At 45.4% G+C, this 27,912-nt stretch overlaps 1 protein-coding gene across 2 annotated transcripts; it reads right to left on the bottom strand.

Annotated features, from left to right (window-relative positions):
• Positions 1-95: 95 nt before the first annotated feature.
• On the bottom strand, positions 96-27,844 carry UBALD2 (UBA like domain containing 2). 2 transcript variants are annotated; one of them, XM_056862197.1, is made up of 3 exons: positions 27,589-27,844; positions 25,447-25,509; positions 96-432 (listed from the first exon to the last, which is right to left on the bottom strand). In XM_056862197.1, exons 1-3 carry the CDS (start codon positions 27,706-27,708, stop codon positions 112-114), a joined length of 504 nt encoding a protein of 167 aa, XP_056718175.1. In that variant the 5' UTR covers positions 27,709-27,844; the 3' UTR covers positions 96-111. The 2 variants fall into 2 exon arrangements, with proteins under 2 accessions (XP_056718175.1, XP_056718176.1); XM_056862198.1 differs by lacking the exon at positions 25,447-25,509.
• Positions 27,845-27,912: the final 68 nt, after the last annotated feature.

The following is a 27,912-nucleotide window of genomic DNA, read 5'->3' on the forward strand; positions in this document are numbered from 1 at the left end:
AGTGCGATCTTCAGGAAAATACCCCCCACCCCCTTCCCTGGTGCCCCCCACCCCCGAATCTGCAATACCATCATTCCTCCCTAACTTCTCCCCATTCTAAAATGTTAAGTCTTATCTCTGGCCATCCATTGCCGTCATTGCTTTCTGCTGGGGGGGCCCTTGCTGAGACACAGGAGGCCACATGGGCTGCTGATGGTGGAGGTGATGGTGGAGGTTGTGACTAGTGGGTGACGAAGGAGGGATCCAGGCCGGTTGATGGTTGGGGGGCGAAGAGGCCCAGAAGGGACTGAAGCTACCCGGAGGAGAACAGGCCATAGACGTGATGGGGCTGTTGCTGCTCTGGAGATTCTCTGAAGTCCGCAGCTTGGAAAACATAGCGAGAGCATCTGGGAAGTTAGGAGGCGTGGCTGGGGTATTGCTGGGTGTGCACATCTGGAAGAGGAGAAGAAAAAAACATATATACCAGAATTATAGCTCTGAGTGTATCACTTGGTCAGCATAATATTAACATACCAGTTCCCAGCTTGGTTTTGTTTAGCTTAAGCTTCAGCTGTCGGCCACTCCAGTACCAATCCCACAAAGGAACAGACAACCACAACTCCAGGTCTGTGGTTTGGTCCAGTGAGAGGTTTCTGAAGGCCTCTAAATGTTCTCAGAGTTACAGGCAACTGCTCACAACTAGGAGCCACAGGAGCAGGAGGCAACGAAGGATGCATCCTCACATGCTGTGCTATCACAATGGTTTGTATGGGACTGGCTTGTCCACAAAGGAAAATCCAACTGGGAACAACCTGCTATCAAGCAATGATATCAAAGCATCTAATGTATGGATGCAGGCAAAGATTAAAGGAAGGAAATTCTGACACCCGGCCATGCACCCATCCCACATCCAATCCAATATCTCTACTGCCATTCCCAAGCATGTTCAAGGGATATTAAGGACAGCTAATCTAATTGAGTGACCTGGAGTGTAGATTGCCCTGTGTCTCATTCAAGGGCCCTTCCTGCACACATGATGCCAATTAGCTTCTTGCTATGGTGTCAAGAGGATTTGCTGCTCTTAACAACAAGATCAGTCTACCAAAGTCAACTTCTTGCCAAATAAAGGGGAGCGCACACTACTGCTTGAGCTGCTCCCTCCTACTAAGAAGTGAGAAGCAGGCCATACCTTGCTGCTGGCAGACTGGCTGCCATTTGTGGCTGGAAGGATTTTCAACTGGTAGATATATGCCCAATTCAGCCTTAGTGGCTGCCATTTGCGCCATTGGGGGATTTACACGTACGCATTGGTGGCTGCCATTTGCACCATTGGGGGATTTACACATACGCATTGGTGGCTGCCGTTTGCACCATTGGGGGATTTACACATACAGGTGGGCTACATGTTATGCTACCTTAATGGGGCAAATAATAGCTCCCCAAAGTTATTTCAGGTTGAGGTGTGGATGGGTGGAAATCAACGCTCCCACTGGGAAACTGCTGGCAGGGAGGTCTAAACTCCTTCTCCCTATGGTCTGAATCCAAACTGGGAACATGGTGATCATGGGGAGCACAGAACTCCGGAGCATCTCTCTTGAGCTAACCTAGGGGCGATCCCCAGGGGAAATGCACCATGTAATGAGGCCTGAAGTGCAAGGTCAGGCAGCACCTGTCTAGAAGCCACTACATGAAGGGGAAGGAGGAGGGAGAAAAGCCAGGCGTACCATCTTCCACTGCCTTCTCAACAAATCTCGTTGTTGATCCAGGTATTAGAGTTTTGTATTCAATAGTAGGAAGCTGAGCAGCTTCCCTTTCAACAGACCTGCAGGAAGCAGTCTGCAGACTGGCACCAGTCTGTGGTGCACCGGTAAACACACACACATGCACAAACAAACATAACCCCTTTCCTTGGGACTGCATGGAAAGTAGGAGCAACCTGTTATCATCAGGAAGCCACGTGGACAGAGGCTCCCTGTGAAGGAAGGAAGGAGCTTCTACTGCAGGAAAACTCAAGCCAAATTTTTAAAAAAGAGTTGGCTACAATTTTCCAATGATACAAAAGCAGGGATTAGATGGCTGCTTCCCAGAGCTTTGTCATCCTGGTCCAGTTGTCCTGCCCTGCTTGATAGGGTTGCCAGCCTCCAGGCACTAGCTGGAGATGTCCTGATAATTCAACTCATCTCTAACCAACAAAGATCAGTTCATCTGCAGAAAATGGCCATGTTGGCAATTGGACTCTATGGCATTGAAGTCCCTCCTCTCCCCAAACTCTGCCCTCCTCAGGCTCCGCCCCAAAAACTTCCCGCTGGTGGCGAAGAGGGACCTGTCAACCTTACTCCTCGACAACAACTCAGTGGATTCTTCCGCTTAAGCATAGACAGAAGTATAGTTCATTCTATAATCCAGAATCTAACCCTGACTACCCTGAAAGATACCATAGATAGGTTAACATGCAGTCAGAGCCAACACTGCATAGTGGTTATAGCAGGGGTGTCGAACACAATTGTTACAAGGGCCGGATATGACATCAATGCCACTTGGTCGTGCTGGGCCATGCCTCGTCAGCCCAGATCAGGGGGGGGGGCTGTCTTGGCTGGCCAGATGAGCTCTCAAGGGGTTAGAGTATCAGACTAGAACCTGGGACAACCAGGTTTGAATTCCCATTCTGCCCAGGAAACCTGCTGGTCCCATCACAATCTCTCAGCCTAATCCATCCTCACAGGGTTGGTCTATGGATCAGGTACAGGAGGGGAGAATGATGTGATAAACCACTTTGGACCCCCATTTTGGAAAAAAGCGGGATATAAACAAAAAAATAAGCACCCTAATTCAAGCCTGAATCACATTAAACCTGGATTTAAAAAGTGCACAATTCCGAAGTGCAATTAATTTGTAAATTAAGCTTACAAATGAACCACCCAGAACTGTGCACGTTATGCATAATTTCCACCAAACCAAAGAACTGGGAACTTTATTGTTCATGGGAGGCCCCATCTGCAATGAATAATATCTCCCTGTCTCACACCATTATATTTTCCACTGTGAAGGACTGCCTCTTTTCACACAGTCGAACAAGACAAATATCATGTTGGACTTGCATCATTAATCAAGCACGAGGCTCAACTTTCTGGGGAACTCCTAGACTTGCCTGCTGCTGTCCTCTTATCTCAGAGGTATCATTATCAACTACTCCTCCCCCTACCTCACACAAAGCTCACTTCCTTATTGAGGTCTGCCACCCCACCTAGATCTGAAAGCAAAGTGATGTTTGAAGATTGGGGGGTGGGAAAACACACCACCAAAATCAAGGAGGAAGACAGTCTTCAGAGCCACACCACACGGGCTAATCGCAAGACATGATATTTGGACTATATGTACCCGATTGTTCCTAACTACACGTCTGTCTACCATGCAATTCCTTTGCCTGGTTCCACCGTCCTGTACTCAGTTTGCCCCAAGACTCTTTCAAGTACTCGCTTCACCGCCAAAATAGTCCCTTCTAATTAGGGCAGATACATTAATTCTGACTAAAGCGAGCAACTGCTGGGGTACCCAAAGGTTGGGTGGGGAAAGACTCAGTTACGAATAGAAATATAGATATCAGCGGCTTAAAATAAATATATTAGATTAAAATATTATATTAAAAAGAAAGCACAAATGCCAACTAATACAGGTTGACCAACTAAAACCACAATCCAAATGCGTTTTGGTCCCCTGGCCTTCATCAGTGGTCTAACAACATCACTTATAATCCACACCAATACAGCATGTATAACAGTATTAAAGCAGAATTATAACAACTCAGGTATGTATGTAGGGATGTATTCCAATTTGACTGTGTGCCCAGTGTATTTTATAAAATTTATAGAATTAAAGAATACTTTCTGCTTGTTCTTTTCTGGGCTGTGTTGGCCTTCCAAACTAAGGGTGCATACCAGATTCAACCAGATGCCTGGTTCCACCATCCTGTACTCAGCTTGCCCCAAGACTCTTTCAAGTACTTGCTTCACTGCCAAAATAGTCCCATCTAATTAGGGCAGATACATTAATTCTGACTAGGTGAACGTCTGGACCAGCTAAAATCACCTGCTGTTCTGCAATATCTTAAGGATGTACACCATATAGGACAGTTTTACCCATGATGTACCGCTACTAGGCTGGTGCAACATGGAAATGAGCAGAGGGTGGGAAGGGGGTGGCAAGGCCCCCTGAGAAGCATCCACATGAATAATTAAACAGATTGGCCTGGATCCCTGGAGGATTTCTGCAGATGAAAAGGCTGATTTTTCCTGAAACCCCCTTCCCCATGTTGCCGCCCTCTAATGCTCCCCCACACATTGCTCTTGAAGGGACACCTGGCCCCACAAGAACAGCATTTTGGGCTGCAGCAAGGAAACTGCTCTCCGTGGACAGAAATTCCTTCTGTCTACAGAAATCACTAGTGGATCCAAATCACAAGCCACACTTCAATTACACATTCACACTCTCAAACTGGATGCATGTGAGTAGGCTCCTGTAAGTGGTACAAAGTGGTACTGACAAACCCAAGCTGCATTACTGTCCACCTATCCTGGAGTAATTAACCTGGAATAAAAAAGACACTGGACATAAGAACATGGTTTTACCAAAATTCAATGAAAGCAAGACAGGACTTGGAGAATCCACTCCATTGCCCTTACGAAAGGATTTCCTAGGGCATGTTAAGGGTCAACTAGCTGTGGTTTCTGAATCTTAGAATTGTGATTCTTGTCTGTTTGAATGACAAAACAGAAATTGAAGGTGACATCTTTTTCTGGCTCAATTAATTCAAAATAAAAGCATACTGCGAATGCTTCTTCCCCATCCTGCTCCCCCCCCTCAAGTCATTCATTCTGCATGAGAGATTCATCCCAGGTGATTTTCATTTTAATATTTTTAGACACCTGACCCAGGATTCCTTTAAGAGCATCTTGCTTGCACATGACCTTTATTGGCTAATTACAAATTAACGCAGAACACTTTGTTCTTCCAAGCACAAGCCCGCCTCTCAGGTAAGCATCCAATTCCTCCAATATGCTTTCACTCTCTCTTGTGGGACCCGAAAGCTGAGACAGTCCTCGTTAGAGATGCTGCCACTTTAAGAGTCAACTAAGAAAGCAGGCCGCCCATCCTACACTTGCTGTTGTGAAATGCCCTGGAACAACCCATAGGTTTGTGTACAGCTTTCCCTTCGATGGGCCACTCCTGCGTACAGGCTTGGAGTGTGTTTATTTGGATGAGGGAGTCCTTTAGTAAGGGTACACACACACGCTCACCTGCTTTCCCTTTCCCAATTCTGAGGTTTGCATCAAACATTTCTAAAAAGATAACAGTCCCTCAGACTTTTAATAGAAGAGGAAGTAGCTGACAGTTTTCTAGGTAAAAAAAAGTACGGTTTCATTTTGTGTAGTCAACTTGTACAAGCGTTGGTTTGAGTGCGTGGGGGAGGCATAAGCAGGGATTACCTCAAAAATATGGTACCATTGTGCCATTTTAAGTTTCTTCATTGTAAAATAAAGGAAGTTTAAATAAATTAGTTGAGTCATGTACTTGCCAGTCTGGAAATTTCACCCACAAAGAGTGCAATCCTATGCAGAGTTAGCCCAGAGTTACCTAAATCAATGGTGTTAACTTTGAGTAACTCAGCATAGGATGGCAGTGCTGGTGTCGCATCGGGTGCAGGTGTGTTGCCTCACTTCCTCCACCTCCAAATACAAGACAACGGTCGCCACATCCTTTATGCAATCCTTTCTTTACACCAGGAATTATCCTTACCTCAGAAGCTGTGATACTTCACAGAGTGCCTTAAAGAGTGGGGGGGGGGAGTATGTAAATCATTCTCCACACCTTAATTCAAAATGGATTTAAAAACAATGGAATTTATTTCTCAAGTGTACCTCAACCCAACCCACTTTCTTCAATCTAGGACAACATCAGGCAATTACTGAAGGACTTTATGCATGTTTCTTTCACCTCATGTCCACACAAAGGGAAGTCAGAGGCAACTACTATTTCCTATAGTAATCTGTCAAAGCAGACCTGAGAGCACGCTACTTTTCCTGCGCCGAAGCAGTTATTTAAATGCAACTTACTTGGTGTATTTAAGGATTACTTCACTTCTTTACGCCATCCTGAGAATTTGACAGAGTTTACTACTTAAACCTAAGCTAAGGATCTCACTAAGAAAAATGGTATGAGTAGGGGGTGCAGTTTCTATCTATAACATTTAAGTATTTGTGTATCACATGGAATATGTTAGGCTCCTTCTGTGATGGCCCTACTGTGGAACTAGTTCCAAATGTGAAATTCAATTCATCATTCAAAATTGCTACATGGGCTGACGAACCACAGGTTTCCGAGTCAGGGACATCAGCAATGGAGTATGTTGGCTACCTGTACACTTAAATCAAAGAAAGATGGGAGTGTTACTCGTTCACTTAATAAAATGAATGGAAAGTCATCATTTAAAATCCAGAATTCATGAGAAAGCCATGTATTGACAATGCTTTCAGTCTACAGAGTACCTTTTCCTAGAGCATGTGATATTATGGTTAGGGTACACACACTGGGTATCCATCTAGTAGTGATTACAAGGAAGCTGGATATACTAGTGTATTAAGGTCAGCATGGTCTATTTGGTTTCTCCCCATTTTATGTTCACAAGAACACATATATGGTCCCAACTAACATTTTAACTCAGTGTGTATTTCTAAGGCCAAAAACCAACTAGTACCCAACAACGTGTTGATCTTTTCTGCCCTTCCTTCTTCAACACTCAGATACCTATTGTTCCAGACCTATTCCAGTCTGAGACTCTGGACAGGACCAGGCTCACTGGTTAGAACATCATCAGTACCTACCTTAGATCTCACATGAGCAATGTTGTAAAAATGTTATACAATATGGAAGCAGATTCAAATACTAGACATTGAAACAACTGGGACTTAAATAAATTTAAGCTTCCAGCTTTCACCTACAGACGGGAAATGCTTAAGCATTGTGTGCCAAGAGGCTCAAAACTAGCAAAAAAATTAGAATTCAGATTGGGGTAGGGTGGTAGAAGCCACAATGTTGCATTCATACTGGCCTAACAAAGCAATACTAGCCCAAGAAAAAAATTGGTAAGACACGAAAGCTTGCATTCAATACATTAAACACTATTTATGCCCTAAAAAAAGATGCTTCCTAACTCCACATTTCCAATTTGCACCTCTTTCACACAATACATTTTCACTAAATTTAGACTGTGTAGGGCACAGCATGTTTCTTGGTACACAGCCTTTGCTCTGTTGCTCCAACACAAAGCATCCGTTCCCTTTCTATGAAATGTATCATTACAAAACAAAAAAAACAACACAGCCAGCCGAACTCCATGGAGAATGTGCGCTGTGGAGTGTGTGTGTGTGTGTGAGTTCATATTTACTTTAAAATCCCTGTCTCATAAAGCACAGCAGTTTAAACACAGATATACTCTACAGTTCCCCTGGTGAACGCTTTGGCCCCGGTGGTAAGTGACCATTTGAGAAGCATGTGGGATTAAGAAAAGAAAAACAACCAGGGAACAGACTGAAGCAGGGAGGGGGGGGGAGAAACAGACATCAATGTGAGTAATTCAGGAGGAGAACACGGCTGCCCCTCTCAAGCAAGTAGGGCCTCACATTCACTGTATCCCAGTGACCTAGCAGCGTTTCCACAACAAACAGGAGTGTTACAAAACTAGCAAGAAGCGTTTGCTCTGACTGGGTTACATCGGATTTCTAGTCACCTCCACCCCTGGGCAAGGGTCCTTACAAGGGTCTCATAACTCGGTGAAATCTAATACTTAGAGGGGAGCTAAAAATAATTATTAAAAGTTGCAAAAAAAGAGGGGTTTTTAAAATCATGCAACAAGTAGGAAAACGCACAAATACAATACATGGAGCACCATTATAAGCCAGGTGTCTTTATTCTTGAATCCTCAGAACAATAAAATATACTACAAATAGCCACACACGCATTGCTGAAAATGCTTTGGGTTGGATCCAGCTGGCTTTTTCACTCAATCACAGCCCGTCCCACGTGGATTTTGTCCACGCAGGTCCCATGCTCCCCAGCACAGCATTGTGGGGCAGTCAAGAGGGGACACCTGTTTTTTTCCTTTCTCACCAGATCTAGAAAAGCTGCTTGGCTCCAACCAAATGATTTAGTTAAATGCATAATTGAAAACAAAAACAAAAAAAAACAACTCCAGGTATCTTACATATCAACCTTTGATATTCATTTACAATCTAGGGGATTAAAAACGCTAAATATAAAAGAGATTACATACATACAGTCACCAAGGACCAAATTCAAAAGCCAATTCATGCGGTACTATTGCCCTCTCTTTGACACTTCGGTGCTACAGAACAAATCAAGGTGAGAACTTGCACGAATGTGGGGGGAGAGCATAGGCTAGCTTAGACTATGGGGCCCCAGGAGGAATGGAAAAGTCAGGTATGTAAATGAAACCTGAAGTGCAGGTACTATCGAAGTGGGGAAAAACCCCAGCAGCCAGATAACAGACCTCTTCTGTTTGCTACAGCGTCATTCCTTTGCACATCTCAAACAGTCTAAATTACACTGTTTATACCTGGATAGACCCACACACTGAAATTTAAAAGCCCCTTTCCATCTTAGCTCTTAATCAACAATAAACTGAAACTTATTCATGGCAAGCAAACATGGGGGCAGGAAGTGACCCGGGTGGAGCCGGGGTAGTCTACAGACTTCTCTGTAGCAACTTGATAGTAAAAGGGCAAATTTTGCAAGCAGGGTGATAAAACAGGCAACAGCTTCTGCTTTTCAGTTTTGCATCCCTATCAGCATGTACCAGGCTGCTTCCTGTCCCCATCTCCAAACTAATTAAGCCAGCAGTTTGCAACATCGTGTAACCTCTGGAGAGGCCAGGACAAGAGACCACAGTAAAAGAGAAAAGCCTCCCCTTCATCTGCTTCTCCTCACTTCCTGGTAAGCTGTGACGATTCTGTGTAATCATTCTAATTTTAGCACTGCGCTCATACACGCACACACATGCCCTGCTGCCACAGCACTCTGGAGTACGCCTTGCGCGAAGGGCTTATGTTTTCCATACTTGATGTCACACCCACTCTGCAGCTAGAGGTGGGGGGAAAACTTAAGTGTTGAGACCAGTCCACAAGGAGAAAGAATTGGATCATTCTCTGTGGTGTGGCAATGTATACATAAGGGGGGGATTTCTACTAAATGCTAGAAAGGAAGAGGAGAACATGACTAACAGAAAAAGAGGTGAGTACTATGCAGTAACAGCTGCATGGGAGGAAATGTGAAGGAAGATGAAATGGGGGGTAGGGAAAATCGGTAGATAAGTTCCTTTAGAAGTTTTCTATTTTGAGTAATAACAAGCCGTTTATTCCCCAGAATGTATGTTCAGAAGTTCAACTGGACCACAGCCTTGAGATGGTGTCCAATGGACGTGCCTCATGGAACTGCAATGCCCACAACTGGCCAGTATGGTCACATCCTTCATGCCTGCAATGAGGAACTTGCTAAGGAAACAAGAACAGAGCGCACACCCCAGCTGATCCCGCCCCTTCCTCCCATTTAGCGGCTCAGCTTGGAAAGCCGAGGCAACAAGCGAAGGCAGAGGAACTGCGTAATGTTCCATGCGCAATGGGACTCAGCGTTCCTGCCTGTCCCATTCTAAAAAACCCAAACACAAACAAAATCCAAAAACAGAAGTTTGCAAAATAACAAGGCTTGGGAAACAAGATTGCTTTGGTCCCGCAGGAACAATGATGCGTGCCTGCTCACAGGGGACAAGGACTCTACGGCAATCCCCAGCAATTTACTTTCACCCTCACTGCAGTATGATGGGGAGCAGGGGTGGGAGAGAACACAAGTTCTGGATGCTCAGTAGATCACGATGCGCAGCCATGTTAGTCTGTCACTAACAGTAGAAAAGAGCAAGAGTCCAGTAACACCTTAAGATAAAGGTCAAGGTAGTCCCCTGTGCAAGCACCGGGTCATTCCTGACCCATGGGGTGACGTCATTTACTAGGCAGACATTGCTTACGGGGTGGTTTGCCAGTGCCTTCCCCAGTCAACTTCCCTTTACCCCCCAAGCAAGCTGGGCACTCATTTTACCAACCTTGGAAGGATGGAAGGATGGGTCAACCTTGAGCCGGCTACCTGAAACCGACTTCCGTTGGGATCGAACTCAGGTGGTGAGCAGAGCTTTAACTGCAGTACTAGAGTTTACCACTCTGCGCCACGGGGCTCCTAGCACCTTAAAGACTAACACAATTCCTTGGCAGGGTGTGAGCTTTCATGAGCCACACCCAATACCCCTCTGCATATCACACCTAATCCAATCCCGCCTGCTAATGTCATTTACTTGCTTTTGACATTTACATTGCCATTGTGTGTCTTTGGCTGTTACCGCACTTGTATTCCCAGCGATGTATTAAGAGTTTGAAAACGTTATAAAAAATACTGTTCGCACTTTGGCCCCTTTAGCTGTGAAGACATCTTCCAACCATTTATAAGCCATGGTATCCAAAAACCCTTTTAAAGCGATGTTTTTTACAACATTTTCAAACTCTTAATACATCGCTGGGAATACAAAGTGCGGTAACCCCCTAAGTCACTTGTCTTAAGGATAGATGGACTCACATTCTAGCTGTATCTGAAGAAGTGAGCTGTGGCTCACGAAAGCTCACACACCCTGCCAGAAATTCTGTTGTCCTTAAGGTGCTACTGGACTCTTGCTCTTTTCTACTGGATGCTCAGTGTGTGGGTATTGCACAACTTCAGACAATGGTGTCTGGAGACTGGTCAAAACGATGACAGCAAACTGGTTGAAGCTGAAGCCAGACAAGATGCTGGGAGGATGCCCTCAGGCCTTGGAAAGAGCTGCCTTGTGCCTGTGATTGATGAGGCTGCAACTTCCCCATTTCTCTGATTAACAAGGAACTGCAGTTGCTAGGGGCACTTACTTGGCAGGTCCCCTTTACTCCTTGGGAAAGAGGGAATGGCGCCATGCCAATAAATGTTTCTGTCACCTCAAGGATCAACTATAGTAACATATACTGAGGGGGCGGGGGGGTTTGCCCTCGAAGCCTATTCTGAAGCAGCAACTAGTGCAAAAACATAGCTGTTCACCTGACCCCAGCAGGGCTGAATGTGTTTGGCTTGGAATGTATCATTTTTGCCATCTGCTATCATGAAGTGAGACCCAAGAAAACATACAAGGTTGTTGTTGTTGTTTTTTTAAAAAACCACCGTTTAAATCTCTTTGCAACCTTAGACACAAAAATCCCAAAACATTTGCTTTCCCTATAACAAACCCCCTTGCTGGATGCATTCTTCAAATCAGACCCTACTTCGTATTCCGTTATTGCGAGATGCGAACAGTAGGACTTTAATCCGAACGGCCCCCCAGGCTATCCCCTATGGTACAGAGCTGTAGCTCATTTGCTGCCCTTAGTAATGCATATCCTTTTCAGCGGCTGCTCGGTTTGGCTAGTCAGACATCATGCCCGTGATATCTCTTGCCTGCAAAACTTGTTTTTAGTGTTGGAACGCTCTCTTTCATGTTTTTGTTTTTTTAAGAACGAAAAGCGCCCCCCCCCAACACTCCTTGGAACAAAGGACACCAAGCTTTTAAAAAGATATATATCTGTGAAGGCTTTCACACATGACAAAACAATACTATTAACTGAGTGAGCAGCACACCGCTAGCACAAACTGTGCTACCAGCCGCGTGAGAAAAACTGCACCCTTTGTGCCTGAAGCAAGCTGAACAGAGCTGATTTGTACACAAAGGGCCAAAAAAAACCCACCCACACTTCCAAGGCAAGATGAGCACCCTTACATGAACTGACACTAAAAGGTATAACTGAATACCACCCCTACCCATGAGCAGCTGCACCGCAATCTCGCTGCACAGTCTAGGCCAGGGGTGTCAAACATAAGGCCCAGGGGCCGAATTCGGTTCTTATCCAGCCTGAAAACCAGCTGAGGCAACACCTCCCCCCTCTTGATCTGGGCTGGCGAGGCATGGCCAGGCCCGACCAAGTGACATTGATGTCATATCAGGCCCTCGTAATAATTGAGTTCAACACCCCTGGCCTAGGTTATGATCTATATCCAGTGCCTGCCCCCCTTACCAGATAAGCCCAAACCATTGTTTTTGCTAGGCAGTTTATATTTGCATGGTAATGTAAGTGTAGTTAAAAGTATGACAAACACAACCCAGATTAGCTACAGTGAAAGGGCATCTGGAAGAGGGGGAAAGGCTACTAGAAGATAACTCACTTGAATAGTTAGGATCGATTCACACTTTTACAGGGCAGATCAGTTACCGCTTGTGTACTGTAAAAAACCCCAAGTGCATACCTGGGACATTCAAAGACTCATACTTGTAAACATATGGTGGACATCCATCAGGGAACTGGGGCCTAGTCCCAGTTCTTTGACACATGTCAATAAGTGTCCTTAAAGTCTAACCTTTTCCCTTCAATCACCACAGACCGGTAGACTGATAGTTCCCAGATGATACAGCCCAATGTCATCTTGTCTTAGGGGAATTCTACAAAAACAAGCCACCATTTCAAGTGCGTTTTACTGTTGTTTTCCACAGTTAGTTTTATTTTTGCTAGGACATGGGAGCTTGGCAAGGCTCTAATCCTCTCTGACCACTGTCAATGTTGTGGAGGTCCCCCCTTTTAAAAGTCCACCAGAGGTTGACCTCTGAGACCAAGAGCCAGTGTGGCATAGAGGTTAGAGTTTTGAACTAGGACCCGGGGGATCCAGGTTCAAATCTGAATTCAACCGTGAGGCTTGCTGGGTGACCTTGGACCGGTCACTCTGTCAGCCCGACCTATCTCACAGGGCTGTTGTGAGGATAAAATGTCTGCCACCCTTAGAAAATACAAGCTAAAAATATACTAAATGTATGGCGTCTACCTGCCGCTATAAAAACTAGAGTTTTGCTTTCCCACGAAGAAAAACAGAGATACAGGATGATGGAGACTGCACTCAGTGACGGTTTCCAGACTTCTGCTGTGTAAAAATTCCCAGAACACACACACAGCTCAGCAAAAGATGGGCTCTCATTGTGGAGAATTCAAGAATCACTGAACAGAGTTCAACACAGCTCTTGCATACAAATTCAATTATTCATTGCAGCCTGCACCACTTCCTATTTATCAATCTAATGGTCTCTGGCTGCAGTCCATGAATCTCTTAAGCTGGTTCAGATCCACAGACTACAGTGGGCTAGTACTTCCTTAAGTGGTATGTGGGTCACCGTGAAGGGATGTAACTGTAGATGTGCTGCAACATAACATTCAAACCGCACTACATATCTGTGACAGAGAAAACCTTAAGGATGATGAAACCGTCTTCCACTGGCCCCAACCTAGAGTTTTGGGAGACATAAGATATTAACCTTTTTATTGAATCCTGTCATAAACCCCATTAGAGTATACCAATTTTAGAACAGCTACAGCCAACTCTCACAGCCCCAGTGTTCATGCAATGGCTCACCTCCTACCAAACTGTTTTGTATAAAAACCAGGCTTTGGCACATATATTTAGATCTATTTGGCACATATGTTGCCGCCATGTAATCAGACCTGTACAAAAAAAAAAAAAAGGATGTGTACAGATGTACAGGCAGCTAAGACAAAATATTCTATACGCAGCTGGGACTTAAGACCAGAGGTCCCCAACCCTTTTCAGCCTGCAAGCATCTTTAAAATTCTTACACAAGGTGGTGGGCACAACTACAAAATGGCTGCCGCAGGGGTGAAGACAACCACAAAATGGCTGCCACTACAGGCAGAGCCAACCACACAATGTCAGGGAGTGAGGTCAAGCACATCTCTAAGAGTAACTCTTCAACCAGCTCTGTTAAAACAGGATGCTTTTCAAAATGAACATATTGTTTAAAACCATTTTCTTGCATACACACAGCTTACCTTCAGTCACGCAGTAAAAATACTCGTCTTGCGGCAGCGGCTGTTACTCAAGCCATTTTGTACCGAAAATCTGCACAGCCAATCAGATCTCCAACGGCCAGTCAGAAGCTGTCTGGGCAAAAACCCCACTTGGCCCCACCCACTTTCCAAAAACACCTGGTAGGCCCCAGGAAAGGTGTTGACAGGTGTCACGTTGGAGACCGCTGCACAAGACTCATCCTGCTGCATCTACCAAGTGTAACATGACTCTAACATGGCCCCAAGTCCCACCAGATCCCCCATTACCTAAACATCAAAGCTAAGATACATTTACTTAATGCCTTTCCTCACAGTTATACACACACTCTCTGGCTGCAAGTATTCAGTTCTGTCATAGCACACCGCCAGATACCCTTCTGCGACTCTGCCCCTGTTCACACATCATTAGAGAGGCGCAGGAAGGCTTTCGATTTGGTACAGGTGGTTTTTGTCACTCTTCCCTACTTCTTCCCGTTGAGACCTAGCCCAAATTCCGGTTTCCCAGCAATGCTGAAAAATTGCCTGCTTTGCTTACCACCTTTTCTACCACCTCTTTACCTCACCGTTTGTGCAAGAAGCTCAGAGTGGCACATACGGTTCTCCCCTCAATTTACCCTCCTCGTAATTCTGTGAGATAGGTTAGGTTGAGCGTGGCTGACGAGATGCCACCCGCTAAGCTTCATAGGGAGGGAGGTTGAACCTGCGTCCGTAGATATATTAACTACTGACCATGCTGCTTTGTGCTACTTTCACCCTTTTCCTTTTTTAAAAAAAAATGGTTTGGGGGGCTTTAAAAACCGTATATCCTGCTTTTCCTCCCAACGAGGTCCCAAAGCTGCTCACATTGGTGTCACCCATCCTACATTTTATCCTTACAACAACCTCCCCATGAGGTACATCAGGCTGAAAGAATATGACTGGGCCAAGGTCACCTGGTAAGCTTCCATGTCAGAGCGGGGATGTAAACCTGGATCTCCCTGATCCTACTCTAGCCACTATACCACATTGCCAGTTCCCAACAACTGTGTGCACTGACATCTGCTCAAGTATTGTGTATTCTCAAATGCTGATTTGCAATTTCCCTGGAGGCTGTGTATGCATATCCAAGCACAAAAATACATATATTTCAAAATTATTTTGGTGTGTTTCAGACACTTGGGAGGGAGTAGGAACTGCGGGGGGAAGAGATAGGACCACAAATTATGTTATCAGCACTATCAGAATGCAAATCTCGATATAGTAAGTCATGAAAAGGTCCTTTGACCGGCTCACTGTTTATACGGCCCCACCGATACACATGGCACTTAACAGCATAACGTAAGCAAAATAAACCAGGTACCAGCTCCAAGGAGACAAGGAAGCAAAATAAACCAGGTACGGCTCCAAGGAGCTGCAACCTATATTTCAACCCTAGAAAGAGAGAGACAAAAGGGAGGGGAAGACAAAAAGGGAGAGGCAACCATAACAAGGGAATGCAGTCAGACATACCTAGGTACATGTTCTAGCACTATGACAAGTCAGGAAAATCTGATACGCCAGTCATAATAATAGCACAAAGAAAGCACACACGGGCTGCTTGTTCGACAGCCATAAAGCCCCTCCAGGACACATAAAGCTTAAAAATATCTAGAAATGTTCAAAACCTGCCAAAGCAGGTATTTTATGCTTGCATTCTTTTTTTAAAATTTTTTGTAAAGCTCTCAAGGAACAGACAGCTTAAACAATAGTACACAAGAAAGGATGAGATTCACAAGACTCCCCCCGATGAGCACACACACACACATACACAGATTCCATTTCTTTTGCCCATAGCTAATTACACAGCCGGCCTTGACATATATTCATATGGAGCCTGGCTGGGTAGTTCAAAACTCAATAAACTGAGTAAATAGATAATAAGTCAATCATTCCATGTGCTGCAGCATTGGAGAGAAAGCAGCTGTTAATTTCCCTCCCCCGCCCCATCTATAAGACTATTTACCCATTCCCATTTTACACATAACCAACTGCAGCAGAAAAAACTTTAGCTAAACTGGGATTTAAGATCTAATCCTCCCCAGCCTAGCTGTAAGACAACAGCTACATGACGCTGCAGTCAGTTGACACATTAGACATCTTCTCACTGCCACCCATGAATTCAGTCCTTGGGGGAAAATGCAGCACCTCAGGTTGTCTGTTGTTGTTTTAAATCAAGGTTCTAGTCCTTTTGCCTTAAGAACATAAAAATGTGTTCGCAATATCTGGCAGCATCTCATAAGCTGGGGAAGAGGTTTTCAGAGCACCTCTTTATCCCCCCTTTCCCTGCAAGCAGGCTTAGAAACACGTCCAGAGAATACATTAAAAGCATTAAATACATAATTAAAAAATCAAAACTCCATCAACCACTAGGAGCTGCAAATCAAATTCCTTTAAAAGGTTGTGGCACATGCTACTGCTTTACCAAAAGCAAGAGAGCAGGGCTACTACTGCAAGGGGTGTGTGTGTTTTCACACACCTGTGTAGAGGTAGGCCAGGGTACAGAATCCAGCTCTACTTGGAACCGAGTTTACGAGGAGGCTTTTAAAAACAGGGAGTACGCACATACCTGTTTATATGTTATTCCTCCTGTTTCGATAGCCTCAGGGAGATTTTATACAGCAAGGGGCTAACGGCACCCAAATGAACAGCGGTTATATTACTGTGACTTCCTAGAGGCCAGCAACCGCTTGAGTCCATACAGAACCTTCCTGAAACCCATGGGTCAAAGAAATCCCCACCCATCCAACTCCACTAGGGCTGCCAGATACCTGTTAATTGCGGGCAACTGCCCACCTGTCTGCTGCTCCTCAGCTGACCAGCGGGCAGAAGCGGGCCAGCTGAAGGGGGGGGCAATCCGTGCGCATGGCGGCACAATAATGTCCCTTCCAAAGTAAACCTGGAAGCAACAGGGACGCTCAAGCACATCCCTGAAAAAAACTACGACAACCATCGAGTTTTTGGAAAAATGTGCTAGAGCGACCCTGTCACTTCCAAATCGCGGCCCCCCCACCAAAGCTCCAACCAATGGCAAGGGGGGACCTGGCAACCCTAGACTCCACCCTGCTTCCTGAAACCACAGCAAAAACTAGTGGTGATTCTTGACTGAATGCATAAATTCAGTGATTATTACTCAACACAGGCAACAGTCACACAGTTTGCAGTTACCCTGTGGAGCTCGATGCGTGTCTGCCACCTCGGGTGGCTTTCAAATAGGATAAGACAGATTCATGAAAGACAGGCGCTGATGGTACTGTCAGCCATGACAGCCAAATGGGACCTTCATGTTTGGAAACAATATACCTCTGAATGCCAGTTGCCGGGAGTTAACAGCAGCTTCCGCTGTAACTCTTCCAGGGCATCTGCTGAGCCACTGTGGAAAACTGGATGCTCGACTAGATGGACCACTGGCCTGGCCCAGCAAGGCTCTTCTTATGCCTAACAGTAACACAAGACCCAACATTAACACAGGAAGCCACCACACTGTCAAATCTGCCTCTATGCCCATCAAGACAGGAATGCTCATTTATAGAAAGGCAGAGTTCCTAGGATTTTAGCGAAAACGCAGAAGCCAGCCAAGAGCCAGCGTGGTGTAGTGGTTAGGAGTGGTGGACTCTAATCTGGAGAACCGGGTTTGATTCCCCACTCCTCCACATGAATGGTGGACCCTAATCTGGTGAACTGGGTTGGTTTCCCCACTCCTATATATGAAGCCAGCTGGGTGACCTTGGGTTAGTCACAGCTCTGTTAGAGCTCTCTCAGCCCCACCTACCTCCAGGGTGTCTGTTGTGGGGAGGGGAAGGGGGTTGTAAGCCGGTTTGATTCTTCCTTAAATGGTCGAGAAAGACGGCATATAAAAACCAACCCTTCTTCTTCTATGCTTCAAGTCACCAAGCAACATTATTGGCTTCTCTTTCTTACGGTAGCAGACCCCCCCCTCCCATTCCTGCTACGACGCATTTAAGCAGGGAAGTCAGTACAAGAACCAAGATTGAGGGAAACGTTCAAGCCTTTTTATTAACAGACCTGCAACCGCAACATGTTTATTTGATATTGTTATTCTTTGAACTTTAAGACACTGAAGGGAAGGAAAACCAAGCCTACCAGCATGCAAGCAAAGTGCCTCCCCCAAATAATCCTGGGAACAGGCCTACGCTATGTTACATACAGCTCAAGCAAGAAAAATTAAGTGCTAGAGGCCAGGGAGGGTAAAAAAATGTGCATACACAAACAAATGGTTATTTGTGGAGAACAGTGACCAGGCGAGGTGGTAAGGAAAAGATAGCCCAGCAGATGCAAGCAACAAAACGTAGAGCAACCTCAAGAGTTTGCTGAGGTGGGGCACCCCCTCTATTCCTTAGGGCCAGCTCTCCAAAAGCAGCTGAAGCCCCTGCTGTCCTGGATAACCCGTCGGGGCCCCGATTTGCAAGCAGCTTATAAAAAGGAGAAAATGTGAGGAGGTAGAAGCGCTTCAAAGCCATCCACAAAGGTGAAACGGTTATGGCCTTAGCTGCCTGAACACAAGCAACAGAGATGGCATTAGACTCAGTGCTATCATATCACAAGCACCAAGCTTGGTTATGTTAGAAGAAGAAACTGTTACTTTGGGGCGGGGGGAACCTAACTTCACATGTTGTTCAAATGAACGTCATCCAGCCACAGGCCCCGATTCTTGCCATGAGGGCAGATGATTTTGCTTTGGAACACCAAGACTTTAATTTCAGACTATACTAAAATAGAATCACAGGAGTAACAGCCTAAAGGGACAAGTACCTTAAGATCAAGGTGGACTTCCAAACCCTACTGTAGGAGGGCCCATTAATTTTGTGAATGAGAACAAGGAGCCCCTGTTCTTGGGGCTTTCTCAAACTCACTGCCCCAAATCTGGGTAAATAAAGAGCATTTAATTTTTTTTAATAACCTCATTTAAAGTTCTACTGAATTTAATTCACACATGTAAAAGCAAGAAGGTTTACACGTGTTCTCTTAAAAAGGAATCCTCGACAGAATGAAGTACACTGAGTTATTGAATGCTTTCCTATGCAAAACATTAACCATGGCTAAAATATCAACCTTCGGAAATTAATAATCATCAATGTAGCATAACAATGTACTAGACCAAGAATAAGCTTGATAATGGGAGTAAGGACCGGGCGAGTTATTATAGGCAGTGGAACTCAGCTACTGTTCCAGGAGACATCATCGTGCATCCCACCAGTGCCCACCTGAGTGATCCCATCCTTCCATTTCATGCTAACTGTCCAAGCTTTTTTGTTTTGTTCCCCAATTATGAGCATGTATGAATACCCATCCAGTTGAATTGAGAGAGATTCAAACCAGCTTACAATCACATTCCCCTCCCCTCCCCAAAACAGACACCCTGTGAGGTAGGTGGGGCTGAGAGAGCACTAAGAGAGCTGTAACTTGTCCAAGGTCACCCAGCTGGCTTTGTGCATAGGAGTGGGGAAACAAATCCTGTTCACCAGATTAGCCTTCACCGCTCACACAGAGGAGTGGGGAATCAAACCTGGTTCTCCACATCTGACTCCACTGCTCTTAACCAGTACAATTTTGTAATAAAATATTAATGCTTAGCACTTTGTAAAACTGTAAGAATAAATAATCAACACATACCCTCTTAGGAGATGAGGGCTGTCATGGTAAAACATATGTAGCATATTCAACACTTTAACACAGAAATATCCAAAGTGCAAGTGGGAAACGTTCCATGGCAACTTCAAATCACAGTGATTTAAAAATTAATCTACTCTTCCTCTATTTACTCAAACATACACAAATCATTTTGCCTCCGGAAGGCCCATATACACAACCAAGTACACTGAGATCAAGGACATAAACACGGTGTCATCTTCCTCTACCCTTTCCTGGTCATGTACTCAATTATGCACGAGGAGATTTGTATGATCTAAATGAGTATGATTATCAGTGTACCGTTGAAGCAATGCAGAGTTTGCCCTCGAAGCTACCTGGATGGCTGATTAACTAGGATTCATGTTTAAGCTATTCTGAGATTCTTAGAGGAACGCTGCAATAGATATAGGATATCAACAACTCCCTTCACCTGGTACACAGTATTAAGGTTATTGTTCGTGCATCACTAGCTAGATATGGTACCTTTTATAGGACGTTAAGGTCAAAGGTAGTCTGACATCAGAAGGACTGGGTCATTACATACACACACGTATGCGCATTCGCTTACAGCTATCAATGGCGGTATTATACTATAATTAGAACGATTTGTAATAACTCTTACAAAGATTATACTTGGTCCCTACTCTTTCTCCAAAGAACTCAAAACAGTTTTCATATGGTTCCCATAGTCTCCTATAAAAAGGCAGTGTTCTGGGACAGACCCAAAGGCAGTGTTCTGGGACAGACCCAAACTTAAGGTGAAAACTTCGACTGTGTAGCAGCAAATGTCCCAGAATGCAGATTAACATGTGTTCCAACCACTCCCGCCACACTTCAAACATCACGTCTGACTTCACCCTTGGTTTAAATAGTGGAACTATATCTTGGGCCCTTATACCACACTCAGAGCACATAATTATGTACATGCCCCAGCTAGCCTCATCACAGCCAGCGGCATACCACCAACGTTTTAACTATGGCCAGAGCAATGAGGGCTGCGAGCAATTTTCCGTTCGCTTGGGGCAAACAGCAATGGCCTGTAGGCAAATGTCCAAATGGAGCCGTGCTCTTGAACTCTGGAAGCCAAGCAGCTGACGATGATTGTCTGCATGGCTTGAGCGTGAGGCACGGCAGGACAAGATACTACCTTCCTTTGGCTCTACCGAGGTACTGGCCCTTTAAGGCAAGAGGAAGTAAAACAGCTGTCCTCCAAGCCTGATGTGGTGGCAGCATTGTACTTGCCTGCCCACTTCCCCCAGGCTCTTGACTGCAAGGGGAGGGGCAGTGGGTAACCCATTCCTCTGCAGAGCTTCCTGTTACAACTAAGAGGGCAAGCACAGGGATCAAGATCCATTACATTTCTAAGAAAGATACTGGCATTTGGAAGGGGGAATAGGGCAAGCAGAACACAACCTGGGAAACCACCCCCTTAGGAACTTTCTATGAACTTGTAAGGGGAAGAAGAGATAATGGCATTAGCCCCAGCCTCTTCAACAGAACTGCAAACAAAATGGTCACAAAAAGCTCCAGAAAGTTTTTACTCTGCCTCAATTTCTGTTCCCTCAGCGAGTTAGGAATTTTCCACTGGGCTTAAGCAGAAACCTTAAAGTACCAGAACGAGTGAAGCTTAAGAGCAAGCAGAAATGGGAAAGTTTCTCACACCCACCCACCCACACTCAGCGCCTGAAATTCAGAAGTGCAACACAGGAGCCCGAAAAAAGTATCAGGGAACTCTAGATGAATAATGGTTGGCAAACAGGGAACAGTCACACACAGCAAATCATGACTCGAACACCAGTTTCCTGATTAATGTGTAACCGGTTATAAAAAGATAGGGGGAGGGGGGTGGCTGAAGATAGCCTTCCAAGGGAGACAGGATATCCTTTGTTTGCAATCGCTATTAAACTGCCCCTAGTGAATGCAGGAACTGTAAACCCCTTAATGCTTGGCAGTTGGGAGAAACATTCCAGAGCATGCAAGAATGGGCTCTGCTGTCTCCTTACAGTTATGATGCAGTTACATTTGGCTTAAATCTGCATGTCAGAAACAGTTTTATGAATAACCGGAGAGCCCTGTCAACTTGTGGTCTGCATGCTAATGAGGGAAACACAGGCATTTTAAAATGCCAGACAGGAGAATCTCTTTCCTCTGACTGCTGAAGGTGTTTACTTCTGTGGTTCCGCTTTTTAAAGTTACCTACAGCTATCAGTTAACACCGGCGACATCCTTAAACACACACCCAAAACATATAAGGATCAAAGAAAAGAGGCCAGAGTTGGATTTGCCGGCAATGTGTGCAGAAGGGCACACAGCACCAAGGACTGGATATAAAACAGATTAAAACGGGCTAAGCTCCCCACAGCAGCATTGAACCAGACTCTCCTGCTGTGTGTTAAGCATTTCAAACACCTTGAATTGAGCCTGAAATCCTGCTTTGCTCCTTTTTGACTCCTAGCTGAGCTGGAGAAGGGATTGCACAAGATCAAAGGGTAATGAATATTCTGGGGTTTGGATGTTATTAACCGAGGCCTATCAAGTTCACCAAAACATCACCTAGCAAACCGCTGCAAAAAGGATTATCTCCACCACTGTTGACACCATCTCCCTTGATGGAGGAGTTCTAGAGGCAGATTAAGCAGCTTGGATGGACGGAATAGGGTGGCAGCTTCAAATATTATGTCCTATGGTTCTTGTACGTCCCTTCTCCCGAATGCAAAGTTATACAATTAGATTAACGAAATCAGTACACGTGATTCTGCAGGCAGACATCACAGTGTGTTGTTGTAGAGCTGGATTTTTACAAAACAATAACTGGGACAGTTATAAGACTGAGACAGATGCTTGGGGGAAACAATGATGACATGCTTTGGGGCTGGAGAGAAATATAGCCAAGGGGCTGTTACTGCCTTCAACAGTATAGAGCAGTGGTTTTCAACCTTCTTTGCTCCATTCCCCCCTTTCACCATAGTTCAGAATATAATCCCACCTTTTCAAGATAGTCATAAACTTTATTGAATGTCGCAGATTAAATTAAAAACAAACTATAATTTTACAGATTGTACATAATCTACAGGACATCACACTTCACTGAATAGTGGTCCCAATACCCACCCCCAGCCTTAAAATTCCCCTCCGGGGGAGGGAATTCTCCCCTTGTTGAGAACCCATGGTATAGAGTAATTCTACAACAGAATGCAGAATCCAATGGCCAAGCATTCGGAGGTGTTCAGAGTTATTAGGAGATGTGAAAGTTAACAAGGCCTTGATAAAGCTGGCCAATCCCAACCTAGTGATCTGCTAAAATTTCTTGCCAGTCGCATGTGAAGCTAGTCAGGGGCACTGCAAGCTTTCAGGAAAACATGGGAGATCTACTTTCACATTCAGCATTAAAACAGGCTTAAATTAGCTCTCCGTGACCACAGGGAACCTGTTCCAAACATGCAGTGGATTAGGAATCAGGAGCCCAACTCTGCAACTCCATGCAAGTAATTTCTTTCTTCACTCACATCTTTAAGTTCCTTGCTTACCTAAAATAGCAAAACCATCCCCCCAAAAGGCTTCTAATATAGGGGCAGGAAAAAAACCTAACACATGAACTTCTGGTTCCATGGAGTGCCAATATAATGCTAATAATAAATGAACAAAAATGCACTTACAAAGACAAGGAAGTTTTGAATGAGAAGAGAATCCAATAAACAGACCAGTTTCCCACAGAAAGCTACTTTAGAATGAAGTGGAATATACCAGTCTTCTAAAGAAAAAACGCTGATCATGATTTTAAACAAACAAGTTTGCAATACAGTAAAAAATAAAGGCTGGTTTAGAGGAATCAAACAAAGTGATCTTCAACCTGAATCTTATTGGCCATAACACACAGACAACAATCTTCAAAAATGGTAGATCTTCCCTTTCTGTTTGCTGAAGACATTGATTTCTCAAACACAAAATTTCCTGTATATGCATGTATATGAATATGAGACTGTGCCAAGAGCTTTATAACCTTATTTTCTTTCCTGCAGCATTTTTATAAAGCAGGTTATAACCACTATACAGATAAATGAAAAGCAAAAAAAAAATTTACAGTCACATAGCAGTTTACAAATGGGGTCCCTAACCAACTAAAGACCATTTCATGCTATATCCTTCTATGTGAATGGAAACGTGCACTTGTGTAGAAGTTACATCTATTTTACTATGTGACATACATTCTGGTTTTCACACAATAGTATGTACATTTCCAATCTGTACCTGGGTATATAAGAAAGCAGGCATTAGGCAACCCTAACTTTATGGCAAAAGCCCTAAGAGAGAAACAGTGATCCTTTCCTCCCATTAAGATCAGCCAAGGACTGTTTAGAATCCCCCTCTAAGCAAAAATAGGGCTTTCTTGGCAGGACCCCAAATTTCAGAACATGTTTTTCAGTGAAATCTACCAAAACCCATTCTTGATTCATTTGAACATGTGCAGCATGTATATGCTTAACAAAGCGTTTCATGGTGTTTTATTACCATATATGGTTAGCTATTGTTACAACTGGATGTTTTCTTTGTCTATGAACTATTATGTCGTTCATTGCACTCTATTTTATAAGCCACCCTGAAAAGTAGACACACATACCCCCTTTTAGTAAGTAAGTACATCTAAAGGTACAGCTCAACTTGTGGGTAGTTTGAGTAAACTCAGAATCACACTGTTACGTAGCCACAAAACAAACAAGCAGCTACAGCAGAAATTGGCATGCATTAGCAAAGCAACTTTCAAAATATTAGCTACATTTAAATGGAAAACTAGTTTTTTATTCCTCGGGGCAGTAAAAAATCTCTCTCTACTATTTAACAGGCACACATTAAAATTCCACGCATCCCCAGACCTTTTCTTTCTTCCTCCAGGACTAGACATGGGCTTTAACAATAGCCAAGCCCAGAAAAAGAAAAGCTGCAGTTTAGCCGAGCGCTGCTATTCTGCTAGCACACAGCACTGGTTTAGCTCCAACCTCTTACCCCTCACAACACATACACACACAGACATGCACAAAAACCTTCCTTTGCTCTGCCAAAGAAACTTGCCCTCAGCCAAGGTCATGTAAAGTTTTGCTCAAGTTTAGTTCAAAAAGGAGGTGGGGGGGGGGGAGAGAAGAACCCTAAAGCCTGTCTGAATTTGTTCTTCTTCCCAGCCCTGCTGGTTTGCGAGTTATTAAAAAGCACTGAAATAGCTAGAGGGATCCGTGTGAGCCATGAAAGGGAGGAGGAGGAGGAGGAAGGGGGTGGGGAGAAAAAAAAGTCCCTGTTTCCTGGCAGACATTTTGGTTCTTGTTTACATTTGCAGTCTGTGTGTTTCTCTTGTTGCACAGCAATATGGCTGTCTGAAGCGCTGACAGCTTTGAATTCACAACCACTTCTGGCTGCAGCCTCCGGTTCTCCTCCCAGTATCAAAGGTTGTGGGTTGTTGTTTTTTAAAAAACCAGACGTAGCTCATACAAGACAAGGAATGCCTCCCTCCTCCTCCTATTTGCATGGCTTTAAGAAGAAACAACCTTTGACAACCCAGGAGGCGTTCCGAGTGGTCTCCGATTGATTTGGCGTTTGGAAGCATTTGCCAAGAGGGGCTTTCCAAGCTAAGGGAAAAGCACTGCAGAAGGTGGGATCTGCTCAGAGACGCAAGGAATATCCAAGGTGTTAAGGAGAGAGAGACCCACTCCGATGCAAAATTTCACTTCAGCCCACAGGAAGCAAAGATAACTGCAAAGAACAGCATGAACCTGCGAAGTTTTCAGCTACTTACCATTTGATGATGGTGGTGGGTGCTGGGAATGTTGGTTTCTTGAAAAAAAGCACTCAAAGCAGTCTATGTTTAAAAAAAACACACACATAAGCCTACCATTAGAACAAGGGGGGAAACAGCTCAATGGGGAAAGTCACGTTTAGAACGCAGGATTACCAAAGAGATTTTACTGGGCAATTAAAGGGGGGGGGAACCCAGACCCGATCACATATTCATCCCCCCTCCCCAAATACTTCCACCTAAGTTCACAAAGGGACCCACCTAAGTTCACAAATAGGCCTGTTCAGCTCTCTGCATTCCCCTACGTTCCCCCCACCCAGTGTGGGCTTTGGACACCTTTGAAATGTGGCCTCCCTCTCTCGTTTGGGAGTACGGGGAGAGGGTATTTTTTAAGAAGAACCCCAAAAAAGCTACACAGGCCAATCCAAAAGAAATGCCGACCACACACACACACACACACGATACCCTTTAACTCCACTGGACAGAAACCCAGCACCCAAAACACAATGCTCCAGAATCAGGTTTAGGAAGGAACTGGGGAATAGCTGTTTGCAAGTCGGCCAGTACCCAGTGTTTGTGTGTGTAAAGTGCCGTCAAGTCGCAGCCGACTTATGGCGACCCCTTTTGGGGGTTTTCATGGCAGAGTTGGTTTGCCAGTGCCTTCCTCTGCCCAGCAACCCTGGACTTCCTTGGTGGTCTCCCATCCAAATACTAACCAGGGCTGACCCTGCTTAGCTTCTGAGATCTGACGAGATCAGGCTAGCCTGGGCCATCCAGGTCAGGGCTACCCAATGTCTACTTATCCTTTTAAAAAATTGAGGGGGGGGATTATTCCACTAGCTTGTTTGTTTTTTAATACAGAGGATTACGCAAAAAAAAAAAGGAAGTGGACAAAGGCACTTGTTTTCTTTGGGAGGCCGAGGGGGTTGGCTGAAACCAGTATTTCCCTACTTTATGAACCAAAACAAAGAACACACAAACTTAAACCGGCGTGGCTGCGGAGGAGGAGGGGGGTTCGGCCACGGAAATTAATTACACCCAGCCGTGATCCCCGCACACGCGAGCCGTTTCCTTGTGTAGGCAGCACACGCGTGCAAGAAGAGAGCTGCTACCAGAAGGCCTCGGATCCCCCACCTCCAGCCGAGTGCAGAGGAGAAAAGCGGGTCTCCTTCACACTCCTGGGTCACCCCCCCCCACCCAACAACAACAACAAAATAAATGGCCGGGGGGGAGGAGGAGGGGGGGGCACGCAAGCAAAGAGAAACAGATCACGTCCCTTCCCTAGCTGCCGCATGGCCTAGCGTTGGGTCTCCCTTTCCTGATCGACTCCTGACTGTTTCCTCCCAACCCCACGGTATGCACACCAGGCCATTCAAAACGATCCTCCAAATCTTCCAAGGGGCCGGGGCCGTTTTCAGGAACACCCGCGTTGCCTCCCCCACCCCCTTTTCCCACGGTCACCGGCAACCAGAGATGAGTTTGCACGCATTCCCAGCGCATTCCCGGCCCCGGAAGGCAGGAGGAGGCAAGAGTTTATTCGGATTCCTCGGCTGGACTGTTTACACGCCTAGTAGCAGCACTATACAGAGGTGCGCCCCTCCCGCATGTTACACAGCCGTGGGGTGTCGGGGGAGAAAATATCGCTTAAGGCAGGGGTTCTCAACAAGCGGGGAATTCCTCCCCGGGGGGATTTTAGGGTTCGGGGGGGGGAACGACGACTGGGACCACTATTCAGCAAAGTGCATATTTTTTGGAATGCACCTTTTGAGACAGACTATTTTGGGAAGATGGGTCGCCGTGTGAGTCTGTCTGCAGTAGTAGAAAAGGGCAAGGGTCCAGGAGCACCTTAAAGACGAACACGAATATTTTCTGGCAGGGTAGGAGCTTTATTTTGGGAAGGGGGGGTTATATTCTGAACAATGGTGAAAGGGGGGAAGGGAGCAAAAAAAAAAAAAGGCTGAGAACCACTGGCTTAAGGCGATCGATCAGCAGGGAGCTCCTGAGAGTCCACCCCCCCACCTCCACCCCACTACTTCCAAAGCTAACGCAGAACCAGGGATGGGGGGAGAGGGAGAAGTAACGATCTCCCCCCCTTTTTTTTCTTTCTCCTGGCTTATTCGTAATAAGCCGGCCGCAACGCACCTCGAATTGCCAGTGGGCCGCCTGCAGCAGCTGCTTCGCTTGATCCGCCGCACAGCCCGCAGCCAGCACGAACTGGTTGATCATGACCTGATGCCGGAGCTCCTCCATATTCACCGACATGGCGAGCGAAACGAAACCACAACAAGGGAAGAGGAGGAGAGCCAGGCGCACTCGCTGTGGCGGAGGCGGTATCCGTGTGTGTGTGTGTGTGTTTGGGGGAGGGGGGGAAAATCCACAAAGGGCCCGTCTCCTCTTCCACCCCGAAACACCGACCGCCTTCTCGGGATCGGAAGCTTCCGGCTCGCACCCACCCCCCGGATAGGT

This window comes from Euleptes europaea, chromosome 1 (genome assembly GCF_029931775.1).
Source record: "Euleptes europaea isolate rEulEur1 chromosome 1, rEulEur1.hap1, whole genome shotgun sequence".
In the NCBI taxonomy this organism is placed as follows: domain Eukaryota; kingdom Metazoa; phylum Chordata; class Lepidosauria; order Squamata; family Sphaerodactylidae; genus Euleptes; species Euleptes europaea.